Raw genomic sequence first — 26,159 nt, 5'->3', positions numbered from 1 at the left:
CACTGGATTGTCTGGTCCAGACTCGATTATTTACAGACTCGCGATATAGCTGGAATATCGCTGAGTGCGGCATAAAACTAAACTCACTCACTCACTCTTGCATATCAAACTATCACAACCAGTCCTTGGTCAGTTTGAGGGGACATGTTTTTCAAACTGTCACATGATAACGTTTGATGCATCATCCTGTGCATCAATATGCACCCTTTAGACACTGTCATCGATCAGGTGACTTGAGAAAAGTATAAAACTTGATACTCATCCAAGTGACGCATATTGAATATCAAATTTCCAAAGCAGTCCATGGGAATTTTGAATGCATGACCTTCCAGTTTTTGAGGCATATGAGGCAGTCTCTTTACATGCGTGTGCTGTGGACACAATACACAGATTTCTGCTGAAGATCTCTAAGCATACAATAAACGAAGTGAACTTAATTGACATTACAGTCAGTGAAAGGAGAAGAAAACAAACAACTGCATGGACACCAAACAGTATATGGTTCATTGGCATCGGAAACGATAGGGATTGTGCCAGGGCTATTAAGCTGTAGTGACTGCAACCAAGTAATATACATATACATATATACATACATACATGTATATGTGAGTGTGTACACACACACACACACACACACACACACACACACACACACACACACACACACACACACACACACACACACACACACACACACACACACACACACACACGCACACGCACACACATGATTTCAACTTTGGTTGCTGGTGGTCTATAGCTCGTATATAATTGCATTAAATATGACATTGATTTGTGTTGAGTAGCGTATTTTAGAATTTGAAATGGTTAATTTCCATGCTCCAATTTTGTAACATCTTACTTATATTATACTGTCCTTTGTGATAGATATTTAATATCACGTTTAACATAACTGTTCTTGTCACTATATGACTGAAATATTGCCGATTTGCCGAACTCACTCACTCACTTGACATATTTCACAGTGAATGATAAATTATTTGAAACCTTACTCTTTACAAGTCATATTTCTGTATTTTTGTACAATCATATATCGTATATAATTGATATACCAGAACAACCACTACACGGAGAAGACTTTAATAAGCGAGTGCTGGGCGCTTTTGTTAGATTCCAATACACTTCCTTCATTTCTAAAATGTAATCACTTTTGTTCAGGGAAATATTTCGTTCTCAAAACAGTGACACAGATTACATTAGTGACATTCCATTATTGCAATATCCTGATTATCTGCCGTATTCCACCATGAACTGATATGTTGGTATATTTTTGGAACAAACTCTAACATATATTCCTCATACGTAACAATTAAACAACCGATGCAAGAATCATGTTATCAGTTATCTTCTCTCAACATATCCTAAATCTGAAGATAACACCATTGTCGTCATAAGAGTATTTTGGCACAACGTGACGGGACAGCCGTTTCCATTTCCCAGCATCCTCCAGTTCCTTCATCAGCTGCTCCAGTCCTTCCATGTATTCCTTGCACTGTGAGAGATATGATTCCTTCATCACGATGCATACTAAACCCCCTGAAAAGAGGGATTAAAATGTTTACTACGGACAAAAGATGACATGCAATTTGATTCACACACAAATGTAAACCATATTCTTATATGCAGTCATGACTTTAGAGCAATGACGAGTAAGAGAGTGAGTTGGGTTTTACGTCTCTCACTGTGAGAGATATGATTCCTTCATCACGATGCATACGAACCCCCCTTAAAAGAGGGATTAAAATGTTTACCAAACAATATATATTAATAAATTTTATCTGCCTGTGCATACAGATATCACACTTAAGGGCACTCTAGACGTTGAAGCATCAATGAATAAAAACAACCCTTTATGAAATACTAACGACAGACACACAAGCATTTTATTGGATATAAGGCCAGAGGCCAGAAAACCAAAGGCCTAATTTCAGTGACTGGTTTTCAACAGTTGGTTTCATGTGATATAAATACAGAGAAGCGATCCTTAGAACTTCTATATGTTGTTCTAGAATATACGCTTGTAACTAATGTGCTTATAGTGTACAGCTCTATAGAAAATCTAGGAATATATATCGTCATTTTATCACAGTAAATTATGTATTTTGAATATGTCATTTCGATTCACAATTCATTACACTTAACTTTGTCCAAACGACTGGTTTCGACAGCAGTTTGTAAAAAGGTTACATCTAGAATGAGACAGGAAAAATTTAACAGAACGTTATTGATATAGATTGTTCAGAATATGAGCTTTTTATGAACCATGACTGGAATGACGGTTTACTGCAATAGTGCACCTTTCTATACTTCACAATACTTAAAAAAACTACGTGTTTTCATACTCCGTCTTGGCATTCGGACCGATTTCGAAAGTTGTTTAATTGCTATATCTGAATTGAGGCGAGTATTGTTCAAATGTTTTCTGTAAGGTGAATCACCTGGTTTAGTCAATCGAATTAGTTCGTTCAACCCACGGCATGGAATGTGTCCTTCTCCCATTCCACCGCTTATAACACAGCAGTCGTACGAGTCTGTAACATACGAAAGAACCTATGTTAAGCACAGCTTGGTAGAACTGACAAATTGTCTTAATGTAACAGTGGAGAGACACAATACCATTTCATTTATAGGAGGTGCTATAACTATTTACTGGGATGCGTGTTACTATGGGATCAAGTGGAGATCAGATGTTACCTACCATCATCTATTGGGAGACGCTTGCCGTCCAGGAACTCACAGTAGAGATTGGTGTAGATGTTCTTCTTCCTGGCTTGTTCCAACATCCCTGCAGCAGGTTCTAGAGCATCCAGATGCTTAAATCCTCGGTCCTGAAGCTACAGAATTGTCCAACTGTTTAGTGTATAATAAGGCAAACTGATTGACCAAACAGCTCTTATACACAGATCAGCTGATTAGCAAGAGTGAGTGAGGGAGTGGGTTTAGTTTTACGCCACACTCAGCAATATTCCAGCTATATGGCAGCGGTCTGTAAGTAATCGAGTCTGGACCAGACAATCCAGTGATCAACAGTCTGACCATCGATCTACGCAATTGGAATACGACGATGTGTGTCAACCAAGTCAGCGAGCCTGACCACCCGATCCCGTTAGTCGCATTTTACGACAAGCATGGGTTACTGAAGATCAGTTCTAGCCCGAATCTTCACGGGTCCTATTGTGAAAAACTTCTGTCAGGAATATTTTAGAAAATGCATACCATTCATCCTCTGTACACTATGTGGTAATTACAGGACCTTTCCGTTTCAGTGAGTGTATATGTTGAATTAATTTGGTTCACTTTGCTGTACCTGTTTGCCAACAAGGCCTGTCCCTGCAGCAACATCTAATACTTTCGTCTTGGGTATGCTTTCATTGAAATATTCTGCCAAGGCGTTGGCAGCAATGACTGGTCCTTTGTAGCGCTCATAGCCCGAATTCTGAAACATATAAGGCCATTCGATGAAGGAGAATAGTTGAGTACACCGGAGAAGCAACATTAAAACGATTTCGTGTCATATATATACTTACTAGTTATATAGAGCCTACCTGGTCATATTTGCCGTCCACGGCCCAATTAGAGTAGAAATCCACTACTTCCTGTTTGGTGAGCCCAGCACGATAAGCAGAGGCGCAGAAAGCTCTGGCTATGTTCTCTGGCGTACCTTTCTGTGTGTACTCGCTTGCATCTTCTGACATATCTGAGAGTATAAACAGGACAATATCGCAGCCTGTAAATGAATTAAAACATCGGTTAATCATCTCATGAAGACTGATTAAACTTTTGAAATTTCAATATGTTCTTTAGTTCAGTTCCTAAGACCTCCTCCAGCAAGTGCTTCCTTAAGTCAACTCTCTCTCGCGAACTATTGCAGCTTCAACACTGTCACTTTCTTAGGATAACATTTTGGTTATTTCCCGTTTACTTAAAACATAAAACCAGATATGTAGACAGGACCAACGGGAGCAGCTACTTTATTTGACAGTATGTTGTGTTACAGTGCAACAAAATGTGCGTCTTCATACCGTATCAGTGTGTTAATCTTAGTGCTGGCAACAGTTTACTGGAGCTTGCTATTTTTCAATCACCATTCCATATATCATTTCATTATCTCAGTGACTCTTATAAAGACATATTGTTGAGTCAAGAGTCGTCATTGTATTCAAAGTCTACATCTGTTATGCATATATATTTCCTAATTAAATTATTGATACGAAAGTATAGAGCATGGTCGATATATACATGTATTTTATGAGTATGTTACTGGTTTATATTTCACTAACATTTTAATTATTTGAGTTTAGAGTGTTAAATGTACAGCTTTGGGTTCGTTCATTTCATTGCTTAACCCTGATAGTTTATATAATACGTTTTGCAACAAGTGTAATCGCTCTGTATTATATGTATTAACGTGAGCGTCAGTTGGCATGCATCTGGCATGGCCATATATTTACATTTGGACATAATTTTAATTGCTTCAATATGAATGCACACAAATGGGGATATTTAATATCAGCCTTTGATCATATGAACTTGACATGAAAAGACAAGGTTACATCAAAAGCAAGAGCAATATTGTAATAATCTCGAAAATTGGTTCTTGTTTTTCTTCTTCTTCTATCCTTCTTGTTCCATCAGTATCAGTGACCAGTGACTAAAGGTCACCAATTTGCCCTAGATTCTGAAACAGTGACAACAAAACTCCCAGGGCTATGGGCACAAAAACAAGGGCAGACAATTCAAATTCATTCGGTTCGAGCTTCACTTTTACGACGCCATAGCTCGATACTAACACTCTGGGGCTTCCAAATTTCTAATGCAGCTGCGGAACCAGATTCTGCAAATATTTAATTGAAAGTGTCGGTTGCTAAAATGCATTGTTTGGCAGCCATATTGGATTCTGGATTTTGGTCATGTTTTTCTCCATTTGTCTCTGTATCTTTGGTCAAACTCAAAACTTAGGACATTTTACGATTTGGGGCTTGAAAAATGTTTATGTTAAGGACTAAAAATAACCTGTACAATTTATTGACGTCCCGACAGACCACGTCGTGTCAAAGGGACACCAGAGGGAGCGAAAATAAAACATCATCCTCTTTATTCTCTACTGTGGCTCGTATCATTTACTGTGCTCCAGGCCACATTGAAAGATTTCAATATTCGTTGCACAATTTATTATATTCTTTGGTGCACAATATGTTAAAGTAAAAACGATTAGCTGATATATTAAATTTATTTTTCAAGTTAAATCTCAAGTTCTCATAGAAGGAAGATAATGAAGAATCGCCCGCAAGTACATATATACTGAACCGCATAAAAAACGCAAGTTTTTTCAAAATGAATAAAGATTCGATAGAACATTGTTAAATATTATAGTGTGACTACACATTGGTTACCTTTGTTGTGAAAAAGCAGTTTGTTAATGTTCAGGTTCTGTTTGGTGATTTCTCTTGGATAATGCACATCGCCAAAACGCAGCAATTGAATTGGCCGTGGGATGTGGTTGCAGAAGTTTTTCATGAAAATCATGATGCGCATGATGTAAAGGACACATAAGGGTATAAAAATGCTCTCAAATCAGTTTGAAATCACTCCCGACAAACGCCCACCCAAAATGCCAAGGTTAACGACGCAACAGAGGGAACAAGCCATCGGCCGTCTTGAAGCTGGAGTGTTGCAGATGTTGCCAATGCATTCCATGTGCACATAACGACCATCTACCGTCTTCAGGAACGTTTTGCTGCTGCACAGACCACTGCTGACCGCCAACCTTCTGGACGTCCGAGAGTCACAACACCACGGCAAGATCGACACATTCAACGTTCGGGGATCGATTCTTATCTGCCAACGAGACTGCCCGACAGACTATTGGACGTCACAACCGAGCAACAAGCGGAGATACAGTTCGGCGCAGACTCAGAGCAGTCCACCTCCGTTGTAGTCGTCCAGCTCGACGTCCTATCCTCACACCGAGACATCGACAGAATCGTCTGCAGTGGGCTACGTTGCATCGAAACTGGCGTCATCAACAGTGGAGACTGGTATTGTTCTCTGATTAAAGTCGGTTTTGCATTTCTCATGCTGACGGCCGAGTTCGAATATGGCGAAGCCGAGGTGAACGCTTTGCTGACGAATGTGTAATGCAAGATGATGCATGGGGAGGTCCGAGTGTTATGGTATGGGCAGCGATTGGCCTGAATCAGAGATTAGGGCCAGTATTCTTCCAGAATATTGGGCCAGGTCGGGGAAATGGAGTCACTGCCCAACGTTATATCGACCAGATCCTCCGACCCCAGGTTGTGCCATTTTTCGTCCGACACCAGCAACACATTTTCCAGCAAGACAATGCCAGGCCCCACACTGCTAGAGTCACTCAGGCATTTTTCCAGCAGCATAACATCCGACTACTGCCATGGTCTGCTGTCAGTCCTGATTTAAACCCAATCGAACATTTTTCGGACGAGCTGCAGAGACGACGGAATAAAGTCCGACCACGTCCGACAACTGCAGCAGAACTCCAGGCAGCCATCATCCGGACATGTGCGGCAATCCCTAGGGTCTTTGTCAACCGCCTGATTCACTCCATGTTCAGGCGGTGCACAGCTGTAGTGAATGCACGAGGTGGACATACGCGCTACTGACTTGTTGGATCAATTTCGATTTGTCTTCAAGGCAAAGTAAACCAACAATGTTTCCATGCATAGACTGACATGTCCCAATCATCATGCAACAAGTGTTGATTGTTATTATGTACCTGTTTTCATGTATTATCTGTCAAAAGTAAAGTTTTTCAAAATCTGGATTTTGACTTGCGTTTCTTTTGCGGTTCAGTATATATGAATAACAGTGGCATTGCAGAGAGATTCGGCAGTATATGTTTTTATTCAAAAACCTAGAAACGACAAGTAACCACTCTGCTGTGATTTAACTATATACGTAGAGAAACAACTCAAGCGTTCCTTTAAAATTTTCTAGTTTTCATCACCAGCTTTGAAGAGCGCTGTGGTGATGAAAACTGGAAAATAATACAGGAACGCTTGAATTTTCCGGTGTTCCTTTGTTTGTTTCTCTACGTATATTATTTCTAGTGTCAAAAATGTGTTTTATCGTGTGGTTCTGCTATCTGGTCAGTGTTGCACGCACAGGGTATCCCGCATGGATATGAAATCGTCATAGCATAAACATTCAAAGTAACAATTCACTTTTCGAAAGACTGCCAGAGAAGAGGGGTGTCTTCAAACCCTCCAATAGTAAACGTTCCCATTGTAACATTCTAGCAGTTCCATCCATTAGTGTCTATAATTCAAAACTGCTGACACATGCTTTGAGCATACTCTTTCTACGGTGACAAGTCACAAACGGTGTTTGATAAAGGTTACAACATTCACAGTAGTAGCACTGCTTTCAAGAGTCTTTAAGGTGCGGATACGATCTTCCTCTGCGACAAGACTGGGTAAGCTCCAGTTTCGCCAATATTTTTAGTACCATCACTATCTGTCAGTGATTCAACAACAGGTGTCCACGACATACCTGGAATTTTAAGTCGACCTATGATTAATATTACATACACTCTTTCAATTCCTGACATGAATATTGTTGGTGTGTTGACTAAAACAACGATCACTGTGATATAAAGCACTGTTGTTTGTCAAAATGCTTGTATTTAATCTCGTACAGTTTTAAATTAATTAATTAATCTCGTACATTTCCAACTCCTTGTGTCCCAGGAACCTCGTAATTATGCGAATACAGACATCGGTTATTTGTGTTAATCATCAAATAAATATCGACTTACCCAAATGGCCTTGTAATTCGATAGAGTCTATATTCTACCACTTGATGTTGAACCGAGTTAAAGTAGCGTGCATATATTGCAGCAAGTATTCGACATGTAGATTGTCACCTGAACGCCAGATGATGAATGCACTGTACAATTGGTAATCTGAAACCGTCAGAGCAGAATATAATGATTGGACTGGCGAGTAAGTGAGCTGATAATAAACGGACTAGCACAGTTACGTGTTAACTCCCTGTTTTATCTTCTTCTCCACATTTTCAAATACAGGCCATGTGCAATAGTAGTAGTGCACAAATAGCATATAAAGTCATATTTCGCTATGTGGTTCTTTATTGTACATATAATGCATAAGGTTTTGGAACTTTGTAACGCGACAATTAACCCAAACATCGTTACGTATAGCTTTTAGGGGAGACTTGTTATGATTTTAGCGCTTTCATGTGTTGTATTCTGCGGGTTAGAACCCGTCTCCCATTTACGCGTAGCCCAGGGAGCGAATAGTACTTCTCTCAGAAAAAGTTGTCAAATGGAACCCACCAAGAACTTTCAGGAAAATATGGAGACCGTCCAACAGTGAAGCTATACTTCAATAATAAGAGCTTCCGGCTGTCAAACTGATGTTTCAACCAGAAATGATTGCGATGACAATCTGATTCGATTATTTCCCAAGGTCGCGGTAAAATTATAGTTAGAACCTCGTTTACACATTTTGCAAATTTGGTAGACCTTTCTTTACATTTAGACATCTAATACATTTTATGATTTATTCCGAATTTGAGACGTTGTTACAGTTAACCTGTGCTTGTAATACATAACACCATATGTATTTGTATAGGTTACATAATATTTGCGAAGATGAAAAAAATCATAATTCAAAATATGAATATAAATGTAATTCTATCCATTTTCAATCCTAATTTCTCAGCGAAATGCATAACATGTGTGACATGAATAAATACATATCACCGTTAATGTTTATAGACAACTAATTTGTAAAATGACGGATTAACTTTATAGTCTTTGGTATTACTGTAGGCCGTCGGCCCATTGTACATTTAGTTAATCAGGTCCACAGATGGCGTTATAGAGCTTCACACATTCATGGCATGGAATATAAATAGTGAAAGGTTTTTCATGATTTCATGACAATATGTTAAACGTATACAATATAGGATGGCATGGTATGTTTTGTGTATGTATTTACATCATTTACGTAAGTATATAGAATATATAACACATTAACAGATAATGGAATTCATTTTCGATCACACCTGTGTCACAGAGGTTGTAGGGTCTATGGTTACGTTTGATATTACCATATCTTCATGATACAGAGATAACAACCGCCTCCGTGGTGTAGTGTGGTTAGAGCGTCCGCCTGCAGAGCGGAAGGTCGCGGGTTCGATCCCCGACCGCGTCATATCAAAAGACGTTAAAATATGGTACTTGTTGGTCCTTGCCTGGCGCTCGGCATTAATGGGTACAACAAGGACTGGTCGGCTCGGAGTCAGCATAATGTGTCTGAGTGGGGTATTCATGCTTCACTGAGGCATGGTATCTCAGTGGGATAGCACTATAAAACCAGCTTAAGTCTGGGCTAGTACAAGCAGCCGCACATACACATACACACGCATGCACGTCGTCATATGAGCGAAATATTCTCAAGCACGACGTAAAACCCAATTTCACCTCACCTCATCTCACCTCACCTCACAGAGATAACCGTTCTCAGATTTACTGAAACATGGGTGTTAACAGTTTCTTTGAGTGGCATTTACAAGCTGGTATGATAAAGAGGGCCACTTTTTTAAGGATAGACAATTTCTTTATTGCAACAGACAACTAAGGGATCAGGTTTTGGTCTCTACCTCCCATGAGGAAAGTCAGGTGATTGGAACAGCAGATGAATTTCTTCTTCAAGTTGTTGAGTTTGGTGACGAGTGTAATTGCCACGTCTCCGTGAAGGCGGCGTATAACGTCTTTAAGTGGTATTTATAAGCTTGTATGATGAAGAGGACCACTTTTTTATGGATAGACACCTTTTTTATTGCAAAAGATGCATCCATAAAGTGGTCCTCTTCATGGGGTTAACAGATTGGCTGATTTTCCTTCCTTCTTCCATGTTCTTGGTAAACGCAATTGAGACAGGGATTTCGTGGTATATTTGCTGGACCCTGAAAATATATCCCTCCTTGAACGGATCTTATGTAGCTTTGGAATTCGTGACTAAACGTGTCTTGAAGTTGTTCTGTCAGGCCAAACGTTGATATCACCGATCAATCCTTTGGGCAGATTACTTCCCCAGTAAACATACTGGCCTCATATGTGGCATTAATTGATATGTCACGTATACCAAACTCTTTGATCAAACAATTTGTGTCATGATGTTTGCATATAATGGTAATGTTATTTGAGGCCTTGTCAGTGGGAACGGCCCATTCTCAATTTGTAACTGTGGTAATCTAGATTTGTCACATTCTACACTTGCGCACCCCGCACCTCTCCCTCTGGAACCGATCCTGTGAAGCCCGCTTCTGGTGTTCTCCGCCGTGATATTGCTGGAATATTGCTAAAAGCGGCGTAAAACTCAACTCACTCACTCAGTGGGAACAACTACAAACGTTTCATGTATGAAAAACGTTTTTGTACAGAAAAAGGCTGGAATATATGGTGTATTCTTTGAGTTTGAGCAAAAATATCTGTTTACTGGACATGGCGGTTGCTCTAAAAAGACCATGATATGATACTCTTTGACCAAGGCAATACAACTTTCATCAGTAAGGACTATGTGGTCCCTTTGAATTCGGTATAACCGTAGTTAACTGTATCAAAACCAGTCTTTCGTCAGTCAGTCTGAGGCAACAGACCTAAAACAGTTGTTTTGTTTATTCTGGACCGCCTCCGTGGTGTAGTGGTTAGAGCGTCCGCCCGGAGAACGGAATGTCGCGGGTTCGATCCCCGACCGCGTCATACCAAAAGACGTTAAAATATGGTACTTGTTGGTTCTTGGCTGGCGCTCGGCATTAATGGGTACATGATCTTGGAGTCAGTATAATGTGTGGGCTAGCACTATAAAACCAGCTTAAGTCTGGTCTACCTACTACAAGCATCACACATACGCACGCATGCACGTCGTCATATGAGCGAAATATTCTTAAGTACGACGTTACACCCCATTTCAACTCTTATTTATTCTGATGATGAAATATTACAATAAATGACTTCGAATTGATTGTCGTTCCAGTCGGTGAATAAATAAAAACACGCACAACTTCATGGGCATCATCGTCTGGTGTATTGCATTAAGTGTCGATTAGGATTCTGCCACTATTATCACGTTCGAGTGGGTACAAGCAAGTGTTGAGTGGAATGCCTACATGATATGTTGTGATAAGCAGCAGATAACCATTACCAACAGCAGGAAAATAAATAACAAGTAGAAGAAAAAGTCTTGGAATGGCATTTAGAATTGATACACATAAAGGTTGAAAATTAATGAATGATCATCAGATAATAAAGAAGTAAAAACAGGTTTCAAAACGCCGTGTTAATCATATTACAGAAGTAGACATCCATACATGTTCACAATTTAAGTGGAACACGGTTAATTTCAGTCAATTGGCATAATAAGAACACAAATGACAAGATGTCGTAACAGGCTTCTTGGATACTAATTTAGAAATTAATAGAATGGTCCAAATCTCGCTTATATCTCGATAAGTACTGAAAAACAAGGAAGTCTTTGGAGATGAAGATGTAAATGGTACTGTCACCAACAAGATTTAACATAATGAACTGGGTAAACAAAGGTGTTAGTTTATTGTTGAGGATCTACTATCACTTAACACGTCGTAGACAGACAGCTGACAATTGTGCAATATGACCCATCCATCAACCAAAGTATATGTAGGCATAAAAACATGAACATCTTTTTCAAATTCTGTGAATGGATTGTCTTGTCATTGATGTTCAATAATCCATTGTATAATTTCTATCGTTGTTTTGACGGGTAACTGTTTTCAGAAAGTGTTTGAAACAGTTGTTTTGTGGTTATGAAAATCTTAGTTTGTCGAAACTGTACTATTGTGCTTTATTATTATGCCTAAAATCTGAACTGGTCGAATATTACGAACTAGGCCTCAAATCCGGTTTGCTTAAAAGCGATGTCAAGAAATGTTATATCACTATTATTGCTAAAGAAAAAACATGTTCATGACGATACTTTGGCCTTGGTTGAGAAGACTGACGTTTTAACTCTGAAGAAATTAAAATTCGCCAGAGAAAAAAATGGCTATGTAAAATTATATCATATGAGACAAAGGAAATTGAAAGAAAAAATGAGATAGGAAGGTGGTGCTGAGAGAGAATTCCGGATGATGCCATTAGAAGTTGAAAGAGAAATTATTGCTGAAACAACTTCAGTTACAAAGTGATCTCTCTCACATTACCTCAACAGGTGATCGTTTGATAATTTGGGGCAGATTAGACATCTCTGAACGTGATGTTGAAAAGTAATTCTTACCTTTTGAAAAGGTGGTAAACAACTGAATGCTTTTGCAAAGTGTACTTAGGGTAAAATCTCAGCAAGTTAAGAGTAACAGGCTTTGGAATTGATACCAGAAGCTTACATCAAAGGTTCAGGTCTGCTGAGAAAAAGGGTTGTACTGCTATTGTTTAGTTTGCTTGGGGGAAAGAATATTTATGTGATAGGTGGCATACTTCAAAAGAGGTCAATAGTGATTTTGATCCTTTGAGGCAGTTGGTTTTGCTTGATGATTTTAAACAGTGTGCCTCAGAAGACACTGATGAGCAGAAAGTAGATCAGTTGCACAAGGCTGTTACTTTGCTTGACGATTATTCGCTAGCTTATAGGGTTAGTTTCAGGCCCTCGGGGTTTGCAAGCAGGGGTTCAAGGGATATACAACAGGGAAGGACAGTTCAAGCGCTCATTCTTCTCGTTCAAATATTTCTGGCTCTGAGTTGTTGACAAAATGTCAAGTTCTGTTGGAGTTTATTCCAAAGATACTTCTGCATTATCGTGAGAGGCGACCTGTGGATATTGTCATAGGCCAAGGATATCATTTCTGAGTGAAGGAAGCTCGCTTTGAAAACAGCCATTCTTCCCCCAAGAACTGGTGAATGTCAAGTCACAGCCTTGTTGTGGTTCTGCTAGGGAGGAGCTAGCTTTTGTAGACAAGGGATCAAAAGCTGCTGTTGTGAGAGAAGAGTATTAACCTGTCGGTAGTGCAAGTTATGTATCAGCTGTTTCTGGATATATAAGGCGCACAGATTTAGTGTATCATGATGTAGATGCAAGTGACGCTGTGTCTGTGAAACAACGTCCCTACCGGATGATACCTGTCGAGTTTGAAGCCTTGAAGAAGGAACTTCAATACATGCTGAACAAAGACAAAGTTTTTACAAGAATCCACCGAGTATTCTTGTGCAGAAGTCTGATTAGAAGTTACTGTTACGTGTCTCCCAATCATACAACCGAGGTACTAAATAGAAGCGACAAAACCCTTTCCGCACCCATAAGAAATATCTGCTAGAGGAGAGTCGATTGTACAATTGTGGCTATATCGTGAGTATATATTTGTTTCAGCAGTTATGAAGCTGTACGATGTTGTTTGAACACAAATCGAGTCTGGACCAGACAATCAAGTGATTGTCACTGTGCGATACGATGACAGAGCATGTGCTTAAGAGACTCATTTTTCCTAACATACCCTAAATCTAAAGATAACACCATTTTCTCCAAAAACGTATTTTGACACGACATCACGTGACAATCTTTCCCATTTGCCAGCATCCTCCAGTTCCTTCATCAGCTGCTCCAGTCCGTCCTTGTATTCCATGCACTCAGAGAGATGTGATTCCTTCATCACGATGCAGATGAAACCCCCTGAAAATGGAATTGATATGTTTACTACATGTCAAGAACATAGACGATTTTATTAATATTCCTTTGATGTTGGTACTTCAGATAGATATGTCATTGTCATAGCGTCTAATGCAGGACAGCCATCGTCCAAATATCTCTTAAGACCAAAGACTATGTAGCCAAGACATGTGAGACTTAATTGTAATTATTCAAATGATGCTAATCTGCATACTTAATAATGATCACTACCGACTTGTTAGCCACCCTGTACCACTCTGTCACTGTCATTAATTACTGCATTTGACATTTATGGCCTTAATTGGTCACCCCCCTTGGCCGTGTCTGTCATCAAATCAACTCTTACAAGGAAGTGCTATTGTTTCTGTATCTGTCCATTGTTGAGTCCTCACCTGTCCACTGTTGTCAAAAACTGTATATATGCTCACATATATACTGGACAAAATAAGTTAGGGATATTGGTATTTTTATTATTTATATTTTATCAGTGTGTCAATGAATAAATAGATCATTATTCATAATTTCAAAATTTACATATATCCCTAACTATTTTTGTCCAGTATATATGGTCAAGCAGACCCGTATTCCGACTGTCTGTGTAGGGACGACCGCGAGCAGCAAACGCCCTGAAACTCCGCTCACCTCATTTATGTATACTTGTTTATCATGTATTGTATAGTCAACTAAAGAAGTTTGAACTCAACCTATTTCTTCGTCTCATGATCGTCAACGTATTGTTCGTCTCAATTCTGAGCTAATTCCCCTGTCGACACATATACGCGTTGAAAGGTGTATAATGGCATTAAAAAATGGAGTATAGAACTTTGAGGAGTTGCTGTTAGATACTATCCGGTAATACTATGGGAACAGGTTAGATTCAGGGAACATGACCAGGTATGGCTGATAGCTGCTTGCTATAAGAATATGGAGGTCGGGGTAGCTTGGGCATATTAGGTCAGTTTAAATAGTGGGGAAGGAAAGTAATTTGCACAGTTGTCCTGTGGGCCAAGAAATACGATGACCTTGTGGAATCAACACACTCTGGTTGACGTAAATATACTCATGCCAATAATGGTTGTCACCCCCTTCAATCATATTAATTAGTGAGGGGTGTCGGGTGTGTGTGTGGGGGTGGGGGTGGGGGGTCGGGGTGTGTGGGGTGTGTGTGTGTGTTGGGGTTGGGAGGGGTGTGACAACATTATTGGCATGAGTATATTATTCATTTCTTTCATACATATATGAGTATATTGAGAAGAAATTTGTATTTATCAGCCATATGGGAAAGAAGACACAGAGTAGTATTTTTCCTGTAAGTCCCTAGGGAGGTAATAATATATATTTAGTGTAATAATTGTGTTTTTTAGATTTATTGATGTTAATACATTTTGATAAACTAGTTTGGTAAGTTATGTTAGCTGTATTGGTTATTTTAGAATTATTTATCAAGTATAGTTATTGGGATGTAAAGACATCTTAAACGAATGAATTTCATTCACCCATACAGATAGTCCTCATTACCATGTGCAGTCTGGACTATGAGTAATAGTGAATAAACCAATACTCAATAAATGTGGGTAGAACACCTTTTCAAATCAGATAGACATTTTTTCGATTTCAGCATTTTGAAACTTCCTACATTTAATGGAGATAGAGCTATAATAATCCAGGGTACAACAGAATATAAATACCTTTCCACGCTCACTGAGAAATATCTGACTGTCGTGACTGTTGCAAATGATCCAAACGTTTTAAATCACATCTATTAGAATTTATGGTTTGCATTGTTTCTTTCAGTACTTCTGTGGGGAGGTGGAGTAGCCTTGTGGTGAAAGCTATGGCTCGTCACGCCGATGACCCGAGTTCCATTCCCCATTGGTACATTGTGTGAAGTCCATTTCTGGTGTCCCCCGCCGTGATATTGCTGGAATATTGCTAAAAGCGGCGTTAAGCCATACTCACTCACTCACTCACTCATTCACTCACTCAGTACTTCTGTAAACTGCACATACGTTCTACTCACCTGGTTTAGTCAATCGAATTAGTTCGTGCAACCCACACAGTGGAATATGTCCTTCTCCCATTCCACCACTTATTACACAGCAGTCGTATGTGTCTGTAAAGATGATTGCGATAAAAATGTTCAACACGCTATGGTGAAATCCTCTTCTAAATGTAACATAAGAGAGAAAAATACCACTTCATTCACAGAATTTGCTATAACTATTTGCTGGGATGCGTGTTACTACGGGATCAAGTGAAGGTCAGATGTTACCTACCATCATCTATTGGGAGACGGTTGCCGTCCAGGAACTCACAGTAGAGGTTGGTGTAGATGTTCTTCTTCCTGGCTTGTTCCAACATCCCTGCCGCTGGTTCTAGAGCATCCAGATGCTTGAAACCACGAATCTGAAGCTGAAAATTCCTCAACTGCTTCAGCATATATTTCTTTTATCTCAGTTGATTAATAATTGTGTTAAACGTTCGTTCGACCAATAATTAAGAAAAAGTGACCATTTTATCAGCATTCATTGAGCTTTTGTACACTGTATGGGCATTTTCCGTGTCAGGTAGTGTAAATGTGAAGTTGATTTGCTTACTTCGCTGTATCTGTCCAGTGTAAATGTAAAGTTGATTTGCTTATTTGGCTGTGCCCGTTTTGTGTAAAGATGAAGTTGATTTGCTTATTTGGCTGTACCCGTTTTGTGTAAATATGAAGTTGATTTGCTTATTTGGCTGTACCCTTTTTGTGTAAATATGAAGTTAATTTGCTTATTTGGCTGCACCTGTTTAGTGTAAATGTGAGGTTGATTTGGTCATTTGGCTGTACCCGTGTAGTGTAAATGTGAAGTTGATGTACTTATTTGTCTGCACCCGTTTTGTGTAAATGTGAAGTTGATTTACTTATTTCGCTGCACCTGTTCAGTGTAAATGTGAAGTTGATTTGGTTATTTGGCTGCACCCGTTCAGTGTAAATGTGAAGTTGATTGGTTATTTGACTGTACCTGTTCAGTGTAAATGTGAAGTTGATTTGGTTATTTGGCTGTACCTGTTTGCCCACCATGCCTGTTCCTGAGGCAACATCTAATACTTTCGTCTGTGGTATGCTGCTCCCGAAATGCTTTGCTAGGGCGTTCGCTGCAATCACTGGTCCCTTGTAATCCTCTAAACACAAATCCTGAATCGTAAAATATCATTTGATCATTGGACGAAGGAGATTGGTTTGGTTTGCTGTTTAACGCCGCACTCAGCCATATTCTAGCTACATGTCTATAAATAATCGAGTCTGGGCGAGACAATTCATTAATAAACAACATGAGAATCAATCTACACTAATGGGATACGATGACATGCGTCAACCAAGTCAGTAAGCCTGACCACCCGATCCCGTTAGTGGCGACATGCATGGGAATATTTGAGAAGAAGAATATTTAAGTCCAGTGAATAATTTCGAGTAACAAGAAGTCATATATGCATATTTTATATTAAGTTTACGTATCATACCTGTTCATATTTGCCATCCGCGGCCCATTTGGAGTAAAATTTAAGCACTTCCTCTTTCGGGAGCCCGGCGCGATAAGGCAAGCCAACCAACACTTGGCCCGACTCTTCTGGCATCCATATATGTGTACATTTGTTCGCTTCCTCTTTTGTCATTTCTGAAAATAAGAACACACCCAAGTAATGCGAATAGTGCAGTGGCGTGCTCGCAGGCAAAAATGATAGGCTCCAACACCATTTCAGCCGCTGACATAATTGAGCCAAATCCTCTCATGACCCAGTGTTGACTGAGCTGTCTGGTGGGTTTCAAGTTGTTTGTAAAGCTGGTATATTTCACAAGCAAGTGAATCCATATGTCAACCCTTTGAATGACACAATAATTGTCCCTTTCAAGAAACCATCATCACCAATGTAATTGCATTTCACTTACAATGTACCACAGAGCACGATGTGGTAGTAGCACCAGTAATTGCTTACCAATGTACAGTTTATCAAATTTCAATTCTGTATCAAATTTCTATATTACAAAGCACCATATGACGTCAATCTATTCAAGAGTTGCATTCAATGTATACAGCTGCTTTGTATATAACGTTCCTTATTTGCATATAGATATGCAAGTATTATGTACATAATCACTATATGCACCTGATTATTTTTCTACCAACGGTTCCCAATTACATTGTGCATTACAGTTTCATATGTACTCTTATACAGGTTTGTGTTGGAAAACGTCATGGCGTGCCACAACTGATGACTTTCTACACGTAGTTCCAAGTACCCTTCAATATGAACACAGGAACATCGTGTCCAGCTATTATATACTGAGGGGGAAAAATGAGGGATCACATGAAAGCCAATTGTTCCCTCATTTTTTCCAGGTTTATTCGCAAGCTATGCGCTCCAAAGCTTGTGAAGAAACCTTGGAAAAAAATAAAGGAGCACTTGTCCTTTCATGTGATTCCTTTTATTTCCCCCTCAGTATATTTAACAGTATGTTCTGATAAGTCCAACACAAAGTGCATGTTCATGCCATTAAGTGAATCTGTTAATGGTAGGGTTGGCATCTGTTATGGTTTATTGGCGTTCCCTTTTCAGTTTCTTAATGATATCTTTGTCGATTCAGAGGCCTTTACATAGACATAAACCACCTCGGTGGTGTAGTGGTTAGAGCGTCCGCCAGGAGAGCGGAATTCGCGGGTTCGATCCCCGGCCGCGTCATACTAAAGACGTGAAAATATGGTACTTATTGATGCCTGTCTAGCGCTCGGCATTAATGGGTACACCAAGGACTGGTCGGCTCGGAGTCAGTATAATGAGTCTGAGGGGTATTCATGCTTAACTGCGGCATGGTATCTCAGTGGGCTAGCACTATAAAACCAGCTTAAGTCTTGGCTAGTACAAGCAGCCACACATACACGCATGCACGTCGTCATATCAGCGAAATATTCTTAAGTGCGACGTTAAACGCCATTTCACGTCATGTCATGTCACGTCAAAGTTCTTGTATTCTTTGTTTGTTTACTGCACACTCAGCAATATTCATGCTATATTGAAACAGTATGCAAAATGATGTTTACATCTCAAAAGATGTTCCTTCAACACCCAGCAAACCTGACAAAATGGTATGTGGTAGATCTTTATGTCCGTGTTTTTCATGTGAAGCACTGAGTTTTACTGAACGTGATCTAACAAATTCCTTTGAACTAAGCATACACTAATATCGCCATTTCATAATCTTTCATCACATGAACACGGCAGAGAAGAGAAAACTGATCTATGCACAAACAATCAATTGACAACATAATATTACTCTCTAGAAGATATCGGTAAGTATATAAGCATGCCTAGCCACAGTACAAAGTACATCCAGCCGTACGAACACATATTCCACCTCCTTTCTGCGAACTCCAACAGAAAACAACTGTTATGTTACCTCCGTAACAGTAGTAGGTTACCTCCCTTTGACCAGGATTTTGTCACATTAGGTTTATGAAATTTTCTTCCTTTGATTATGTTCTTCAAAAGCATATTTCTTTTATAGCGGGTTTATTTTAACGTTGGAGGTTGAGAGTTGTCGCGCTTGATGCTTGGCAAGCGAGCGGCTCCGGCCATGTTTTACGGACTGAAAAAAGGCAAATTAGGAAAAATAGGTAATCCGATTGCATCGGAAATTATAGGACAACTAAGGTGTAAGTACTCTTTATTTCTGACATCTAGAGTAATGATATTTTACATTTGTGTACCTATTAGGGTAATTTTAGTGTAAATTAAAGTGATTTTATCTATCGGTAAAATAGCACATAGTTTGGTCACACGTCACGTTTTATCTACATATATAGGCTCAATTGCATTGTAATTTGCTTACCTTTAATTAATTTATCCAAAGGGATTATTATTATTGATTGTCTAAAATGTATGATTTTGTTTATTGATAGGTTTTGTGTCAGGACATGTTAATTTGTGTGTATGTTTTACATAGGCTACAATGGAGATAAATTCGATGTAAAGGAACCTTTTCAATTTTAATGTTATTGTAAAATAAGGTTTGTAAGTAGGATATATACTCAGCAGCAAAAAAAGTCAGTACGAAATCCAACTTAGATAGGCACTGTAATCAAATCATTACAGAAATAGACATAATAAGCGGATCAAAACCTTTTTGTGATCAATATCCTGACACATAAATGAATATCTCAGCACAATTCCAAGACATTACGTGAACGTTTGCAGTCCATTCAGACTCTTGACTTCAGTATCTAGTGTGACCACCACGAGCGGCAATACCTGCAGCACAGCGTCTATGCATGGAGTGCACCAATCGATTGATGAAGGCCATTGGCACCTGGAACCACACTCTGAAAAAGGCCTGGCGCAATAAATCAGCTGTGTTCGGCCTTGGTATCACATTATTCAGTCTCCTCTGAATTTTCATCCCAAAGATGTTCAACTGGGCGTACTGTATCAGTACTGATTGGTCTTCCGTGTGTTCCCACTGTCTGGCGTGCTGTTTCGGATACCTGCATGAAGGGATTCTGTACATGCTGTCGCACAACATGGCGGTCTTGTCGTCTTGTGGTCACCCTTGGTCTGCCAGTACGGGGGCAATCATTTGTGGTGTTGGAGGCCCGGAAACGTTGCTGCAGCCTGTAGATGGTCCGAACGTTGACCTGGAAGTGATTGGCCACGGCTTGTGCAATGTGGCCAGCTTCAAGTCTTCCTAGTGCCTGGTTCCTCTGTCCTGTCGTGAGTCGCGGCATAATGCTGTCGTTGTAATGTGAATGTTTCAACCATGTTTGGGGGTGCATTTTATAGGGCTGGTCCTTGTGAACAGCACATGCAGCATGAGTTGCATGAAAAACATAGAGAACACTGTACCGTCTCCGAGATCAGGTTGCGTTTTTGAGACCATTTCCTGGGTTCGATTTTGAGTTTGGGAAGGAATGTCTTTGCTCAGGTCAAGTTGGAGATGTTGTCAAAAATATACCATCAAAACATTAAATGAGTTTACAGTTATCCGTATCTGCGAAGGAAAATTCCAAACTGACTTTTTCTTTTACTGCTTAGTATATTTCACTTTTCAACCTGTATCAATTACTGAAGTCTTATTTTGTATATTATCCTATCTGCTTCATATTATAAGATACAGGACTTGTCAAATCACTTTGAAATAGGATATAGCATTTTATAGAATCTATGATATGCGAAATAGGACATATGAGTTATGGAACTTCACTGTAATTCAGACTTTTGTTTTGTTCACAGCTTTTTACTCAATAAATGACCATCAGTGTAAATACAATCTGAGGACGGGAATGAATAACGACTCTGACCAGCAGTTTGCGCTGGATTTATTCTCCCAGAGCACAGACAGCACAACACCCAATAGAACCAACCAATAGAAAAGTGCAAATACGTGTTCTGTGGCAACGTACATACAAACATGTAACTGTAAGTTGTCGTAAAAACAAGCCGTGAAGATGACTAATGTTTCAGTAGACTGTGTCTTCTCTGTAGCGAGTGTTCTTATATACCGGGTAAATATGCTGAGAGCAAGGATCCTTTTAATGTGTAAGTGTTACCTAAGCGATTATAATGTACAGATTCGGAGGAATTGATAGTCAATCAATCTTTATTCTGTACTTAAAAGGCCACAGGCCTATAGCACATCTATATACACAATATTCACAACTGAGCAGCAGAAGAGCATATGTCAAATATTTACAGAATACAAATTTAAAGCAGATTTTCTATGTATAAATGCAAAATAGATATACACTGACAGGTTCTGTAATTCAGTAATATTTTCATTTGTTAATAATATCGTCATTTTTATTTCATTTGGATTGGTATAATAATAGGATGTTAAATATTTCTTTCTAAGGTTTTCATAGGCGGGGCAGATAAAACGAAAATGGTATTCGTCTTCTACAGCATTAACGTTACAGAGGTTGCAAATTCTATGGTTGCGCGGAATATTCACATAACCTCCAGTTTCAACAAACAACTCGTGCGATGAGCAGCGAAAACGGGATAAAGCTACACGGAATTTCTATACAGTGATTTTTGATAAATATTTTAATATTCTTGGCATAGTTCAGATTTCCAATGTTTATAACACAGACATTTAGAGGATCGATAGATTGATTCAAGCCATCTTTGTTGATAGATGCCTTTCATTCTTTGGATCAGTGACAAAATATATTTTCTGGTTGGGCGTTTTGATTGTTCCCTTTTTGAAAGTTTCCCGCAGTTCTTAAAAACAATAACCTTTGTTTTACTCCTATTAACTGCCAAATTCTATTCATCAGAATAGATTCCAAGTTGATCAATTTGTTTCTGTAGACCGCTTATGGTGTTAGAAAATAAGACAATATCATCCGCAAAGAGTAACAAAAATAATTGAGTTAAATCAGGATGTAACTGGATCCCGTTGGTACAGTTATCACATATTTACACAGAAAATTCATTGATAAAAAATGTAGGAACAGGAAGGGACTTTAATACAGCCTTGTCTGACACCTAAATGGCAAATAAAATATTCTGATACTTCATTATTGTTTAAATTTCTTACACTTACTTTGACATTTTCATATATACTACATAAAAGTTTATTCATTTTTTGACTGAGTCCAAGAGTTTGCAAGAGGGCCCCATAATTTATTTGTCTTGATAGAATCAAATGCCTTAGCAAAATCAACAAATAGGACATAGAATGTTTCACCTCTTGAAATCAAATAGCCCCGTCTGAAACCAGCTTGGCCCTCATATAATTTATCTATAGTGTCAGCTCACTTAAATAATCATTTGTTAATGATATGTGTAAAAGTTTCTCGAAGATACTAAGGAGAGTAACTCCACGGTAGGTATTTGGGTTGTTTACATCACCTTGTTTATATATGGGTACAATAATACCAGTTGACCATGATGTAGGAAAATTAACGGTTTCTAGAATACCATTAAATAAAAGGTCAAGATAAGGAAGTAACATATGAGACGAATGTTTAATAAATTCAGGGAGAATTGATAGTCATGTATTTATATAATTAATTTCCAACACATGAGTTTGTTGGTATTATGCATAAACGTAATAGACATTTTGTTCCCATACACATAGAGACACACCATCTCATGAACAGGCACAACATGTCGCTTGCTAGAGAATAAAATCAGTATACCGTTACCTTATAACGCATTCATGGAAATCACTTTGAATACTAATATGTTATTACATAGAGTGTTTATATTGTACTTGTACATGTCCTATTCATATCTATTCATGGATATGTATATACCTGGTTAAAGGTATTTACTTATGAATGTATAACGTTGTAAGGCCTGCATATTCAAACACGGGGTCCTTAAAACACCAATTCAATGACTAATGCTATATCTATGGGTTGTCTGAACTATGTTTCCAAGTAGTCTAACTCAAGGAGATCAAGAAAACGCATATATCGGAATGTATTAATTTTGTCGTATCCCAACTGCGTGGATCGGTGCTCGTGAAGTCAATCATTAGATTGTCTGTCCAGTCTCGACTTTTTACAGACCGCCCTCATATGAGAAAGGTATGATACTTTATCGTTTCGGTATGGATTCCTATACCGTTGTCAAGCAAGACAACTCAAGTCAGTCTTGCTTGACAACGGTATAAGAAATTATACCCAAAAAACTCATCACAATATGATAAAGACGTTGCTATCCATAAAGTATCACACCTCTCTTAAATGCTTTGCTGAAATGACGTACTGGCCCGCTATAACCGTGTTGTCTCCCCGTTGTTGATACGCGTATGCGATTTGAGTGGATAACTGACAGTCGATTAATAAAAATGGCAAAAATAGATATACTAGTACATGTATCTACAGACCTCAACCCTCCGAGCCTGATATTAGAAACAGTTAATTGCATCAACTGTTGTTGTAAAACTATCCCCATCGATAGCTCTATCATTGCTGAAATGTAACTATTGTTGTAAGTGTTCTGTGAACTTTAAACAAAGTAGAAATGAACACAACATATTTATATTCATGAGAAAATTCATTAGAACATTTAGCATGTGTGGCCTGTGTGTTACTTTGCAATCAAAGATTTGATTTTGACCATTTTGAAAGGATATGATATACATTCTTTAAGTTCGAAATGGGATTTACCAGACGTGAGAATTCCGTTCAGCGATGAGTGTTCATGTAAATGGAAGCCACAACACCCTTTCCACGTCCAGGTCATTGAACAGTTTCGACTATATAATGAGCAATGGTGAATAGTGAGTGAGTTTAGTCTTACGCCGCACTCAGCAATATTCCAGCTATATGGCGACGGTCTGTAATAATCGAGCCTGGACCAGACAATCCAGTGATCCATTGGTGAATAACTTACGAATATTAATATTATCGAAAAGATGAGCATATCCTGCCTCACAGGTGGCATCAGCCATAAACACCTGAGTGAGAGAGTGAGAGAGTGGGTGAGTGAGTGAGTGAGTGAATGAGCATTTAAAGTAATACCATTGTGTATCTATTCAACATGTTACCTTATGAATTGCAACTGATTTTTGTCATTGTATGTTTTTGTCAGTACATGTGCATGTGAAATACATGAGAAAAATGACTGTACCTGTTCGCGTAAATGGCCTGTTCCGGCGGCAACGACGAGTATATTCACCAGAGAGACGTTGTGATGGAAATACTCAGTCACGACATCTGCAGCAATGCTTGGTCCCTTGTACCACGCCGAACATAAATCCTGAAGCAAAACACGTCATTGAACCAATCAAACTATACCTAGCAGATTCACAATTACTTTGTCGCAATCCTTCGTTCTGTGTATGTGTGTGTGTCTGTCTCTCTCTCTCTCTTTCTGGTTCTCTCTCTCTCTCTCTCTCTCTCTCTCTCTATATATATATATATATATATCAATATCCCTTTGGCACCCTTGAAGTGCAACCTTCTCGTGATGGGTGCTGGGCAACGCTAAAAGCTCTCTCTCCTCATATGGCACATGTTCTTTTGGATATCATAGCTATTCATGTCTTTATTTACTTGAATATGGCATCTCTGTAACCCTGGTTTTACAGCCTGGCTTGAGCTGTAACGTCGTCCTTGAGACACTCAATGGCGGATGGGGAGCGGAGACGTTGAATATATTTATCCCCTCATGTCTCTCCACAATCAATGTGGTTCTTCAAAACATACAAACGTCGACATGTTGATTCTGATGATGAAATATCAACTGAAAACTCTGATTTATCGTTATTGTTTCTGCTGACGGTCTTCCATTGAAACTCAACTATCTTGCTATCTCCAAGGGCATTGAAGGTGCCTGCGGAGAAGTGGAAAATGTCACCTGTCTCCGTAATGGTTGACTGTTAGTTGAATGTGCACGGAGGCAACAATCTGTCAATCTGCTGAGTCTTAAGCAGTTTGTTGATACTCAGGTTGTTGTCTCGGGGCACAGGACACTGAACTCAAGTAGAGGAATTATACGAGATCGCGAAAAGTGTCTTTCGCTCATGAGTGAGGAGGAACTTGTAGCTGCACTAAAAAAGTCCAGTGTTACAGCTGTAAAGCGATTCACCAAGAAGCAAGAAAACAATATATATAATAAACACAAATACATACCTATTTCATTTAACTGTCCAACCATTCCAAAGTATATTAAAGCTGGCAATTTCAACATTGCAGCGGAAGTGTACGTTCCAAATCCACTCAGATATTATAAATCCCAAGGATTTGGACATGGCGTTGAGTCTTGTCATGGAAAGAATACTGTTTGCTACCGTTGCGGTGGCACTCATGAGAGTTCTGAGTGCACAAATGAATCTCTCGGATGTGTCAGTTGTGGCGGGGAGCATGCAGCCTCTTCCAAATCATGTCATATCTATGAACGAGAATAAAAAAAATACTGAAAAATATATATACTAACAATGTTTCACATCATGGAGCAAAGAAATTAGTTTCTGTTCCATCTCAGACTTCTTCAATTTTGTATTCAGCTGCAGTTTCTCTCCTCCTACCAGAGTTTGCCAAACGTCTATCAGTTGGGTGAATGGTGATCAGATCATTCTGGAACAAGTTTCCTCTGAACCAGACACATCAATATCCGAAACACTAACAGGCGTCCAACAGACACAACACTCAGAACAAGAAAATGGTACAAGACAAAATTCAGTGCACTTAACAAAAACAGTAAAGAAACAGATGAGAAGAAGGGTCGGGGCCCTCCAACACTTGGGGGTGCCTTCTTCTCCCTCATTCCTTGCCACGGTTGAAAATCGATTTGAACCTTTACAAATGGAGGTCAGTCCTCCAGTTTCTACTCACAGGAGGCGTTCACCACGTTCCTTATCATGAGTTCTACCACAATGAACGGTTATAATCAAATAATTCAGTGGAACCTCGTAACAATTTTAATGATTTGCAATTATTATCACAAGATTTG

The 26,159-nt window shown here is 39.0% G+C and overlaps 1 protein-coding gene across 1 annotated transcript; it reads right to left on the bottom strand.

Moving 5' to 3' along the window:
• Positions 1 to 1,372: 1,372 nt before the first annotated feature.
• On the bottom strand, positions 1,373 to 24,430 carry LOC124287843 (methyltransferase-like protein 27). Its single transcript, XM_046724316.1, has 5 exons — positions 24,336 to 24,430; positions 17,220 to 17,374; positions 16,765 to 16,893; positions 2,720 to 2,855; positions 1,373 to 1,557 (listed from the first exon to the last, which is right to left on the bottom strand). The coding sequence occupies exons 2-5, from the start codon at positions 17,370 to 17,372 to the stop codon at positions 1,373 to 1,375; spliced, it is 603 nt and encodes a 200-aa protein (XP_046580272.1). The 5' UTR covers positions 17,373 to 17,374; positions 24,336 to 24,430.
• Between the last annotated feature and the right edge of the window lie 1,729 nt (positions 24,431 to 26,159).

This window comes from Haliotis rubra, unplaced genomic scaffold, assembly GCF_003918875.1.
Source record: "Haliotis rubra isolate DU_JTF1 unplaced genomic scaffold, ASM391887v1 Scf407, whole genome shotgun sequence".
Lineage (NCBI taxonomy): Eukaryota > Metazoa > Mollusca > Gastropoda > Lepetellida > Haliotidae > Haliotis > Haliotis rubra.
This window is presented reverse-complemented; position numbering and strand designations above follow the sequence as displayed.

Excerpts from the sequence above, each read along its gene's own strand:
- LOC124287843 (XM_046724316.1), bottom strand. The coding sequence starts at position 17,372 with ATGACAAAAGAGGAAGCGAACAAATGTACACATATATGGATGCCAGAA. Across the intron at positions 2,856-16,764 it reads CAGGCATGGTGGGCAAACAG|CTTCAGGACCGAGGATTTAA; the intron begins GTACAGCCAAAT and ends ACAATTCTGTAG. Across the intron at positions 1,558-2,719 it reads GCGTCTCCCAATAGATGATG|GGGGTTTAGTATGCATCGTG; the intron begins GTAGGTAACATC and ends CCCTCTTTTCAG.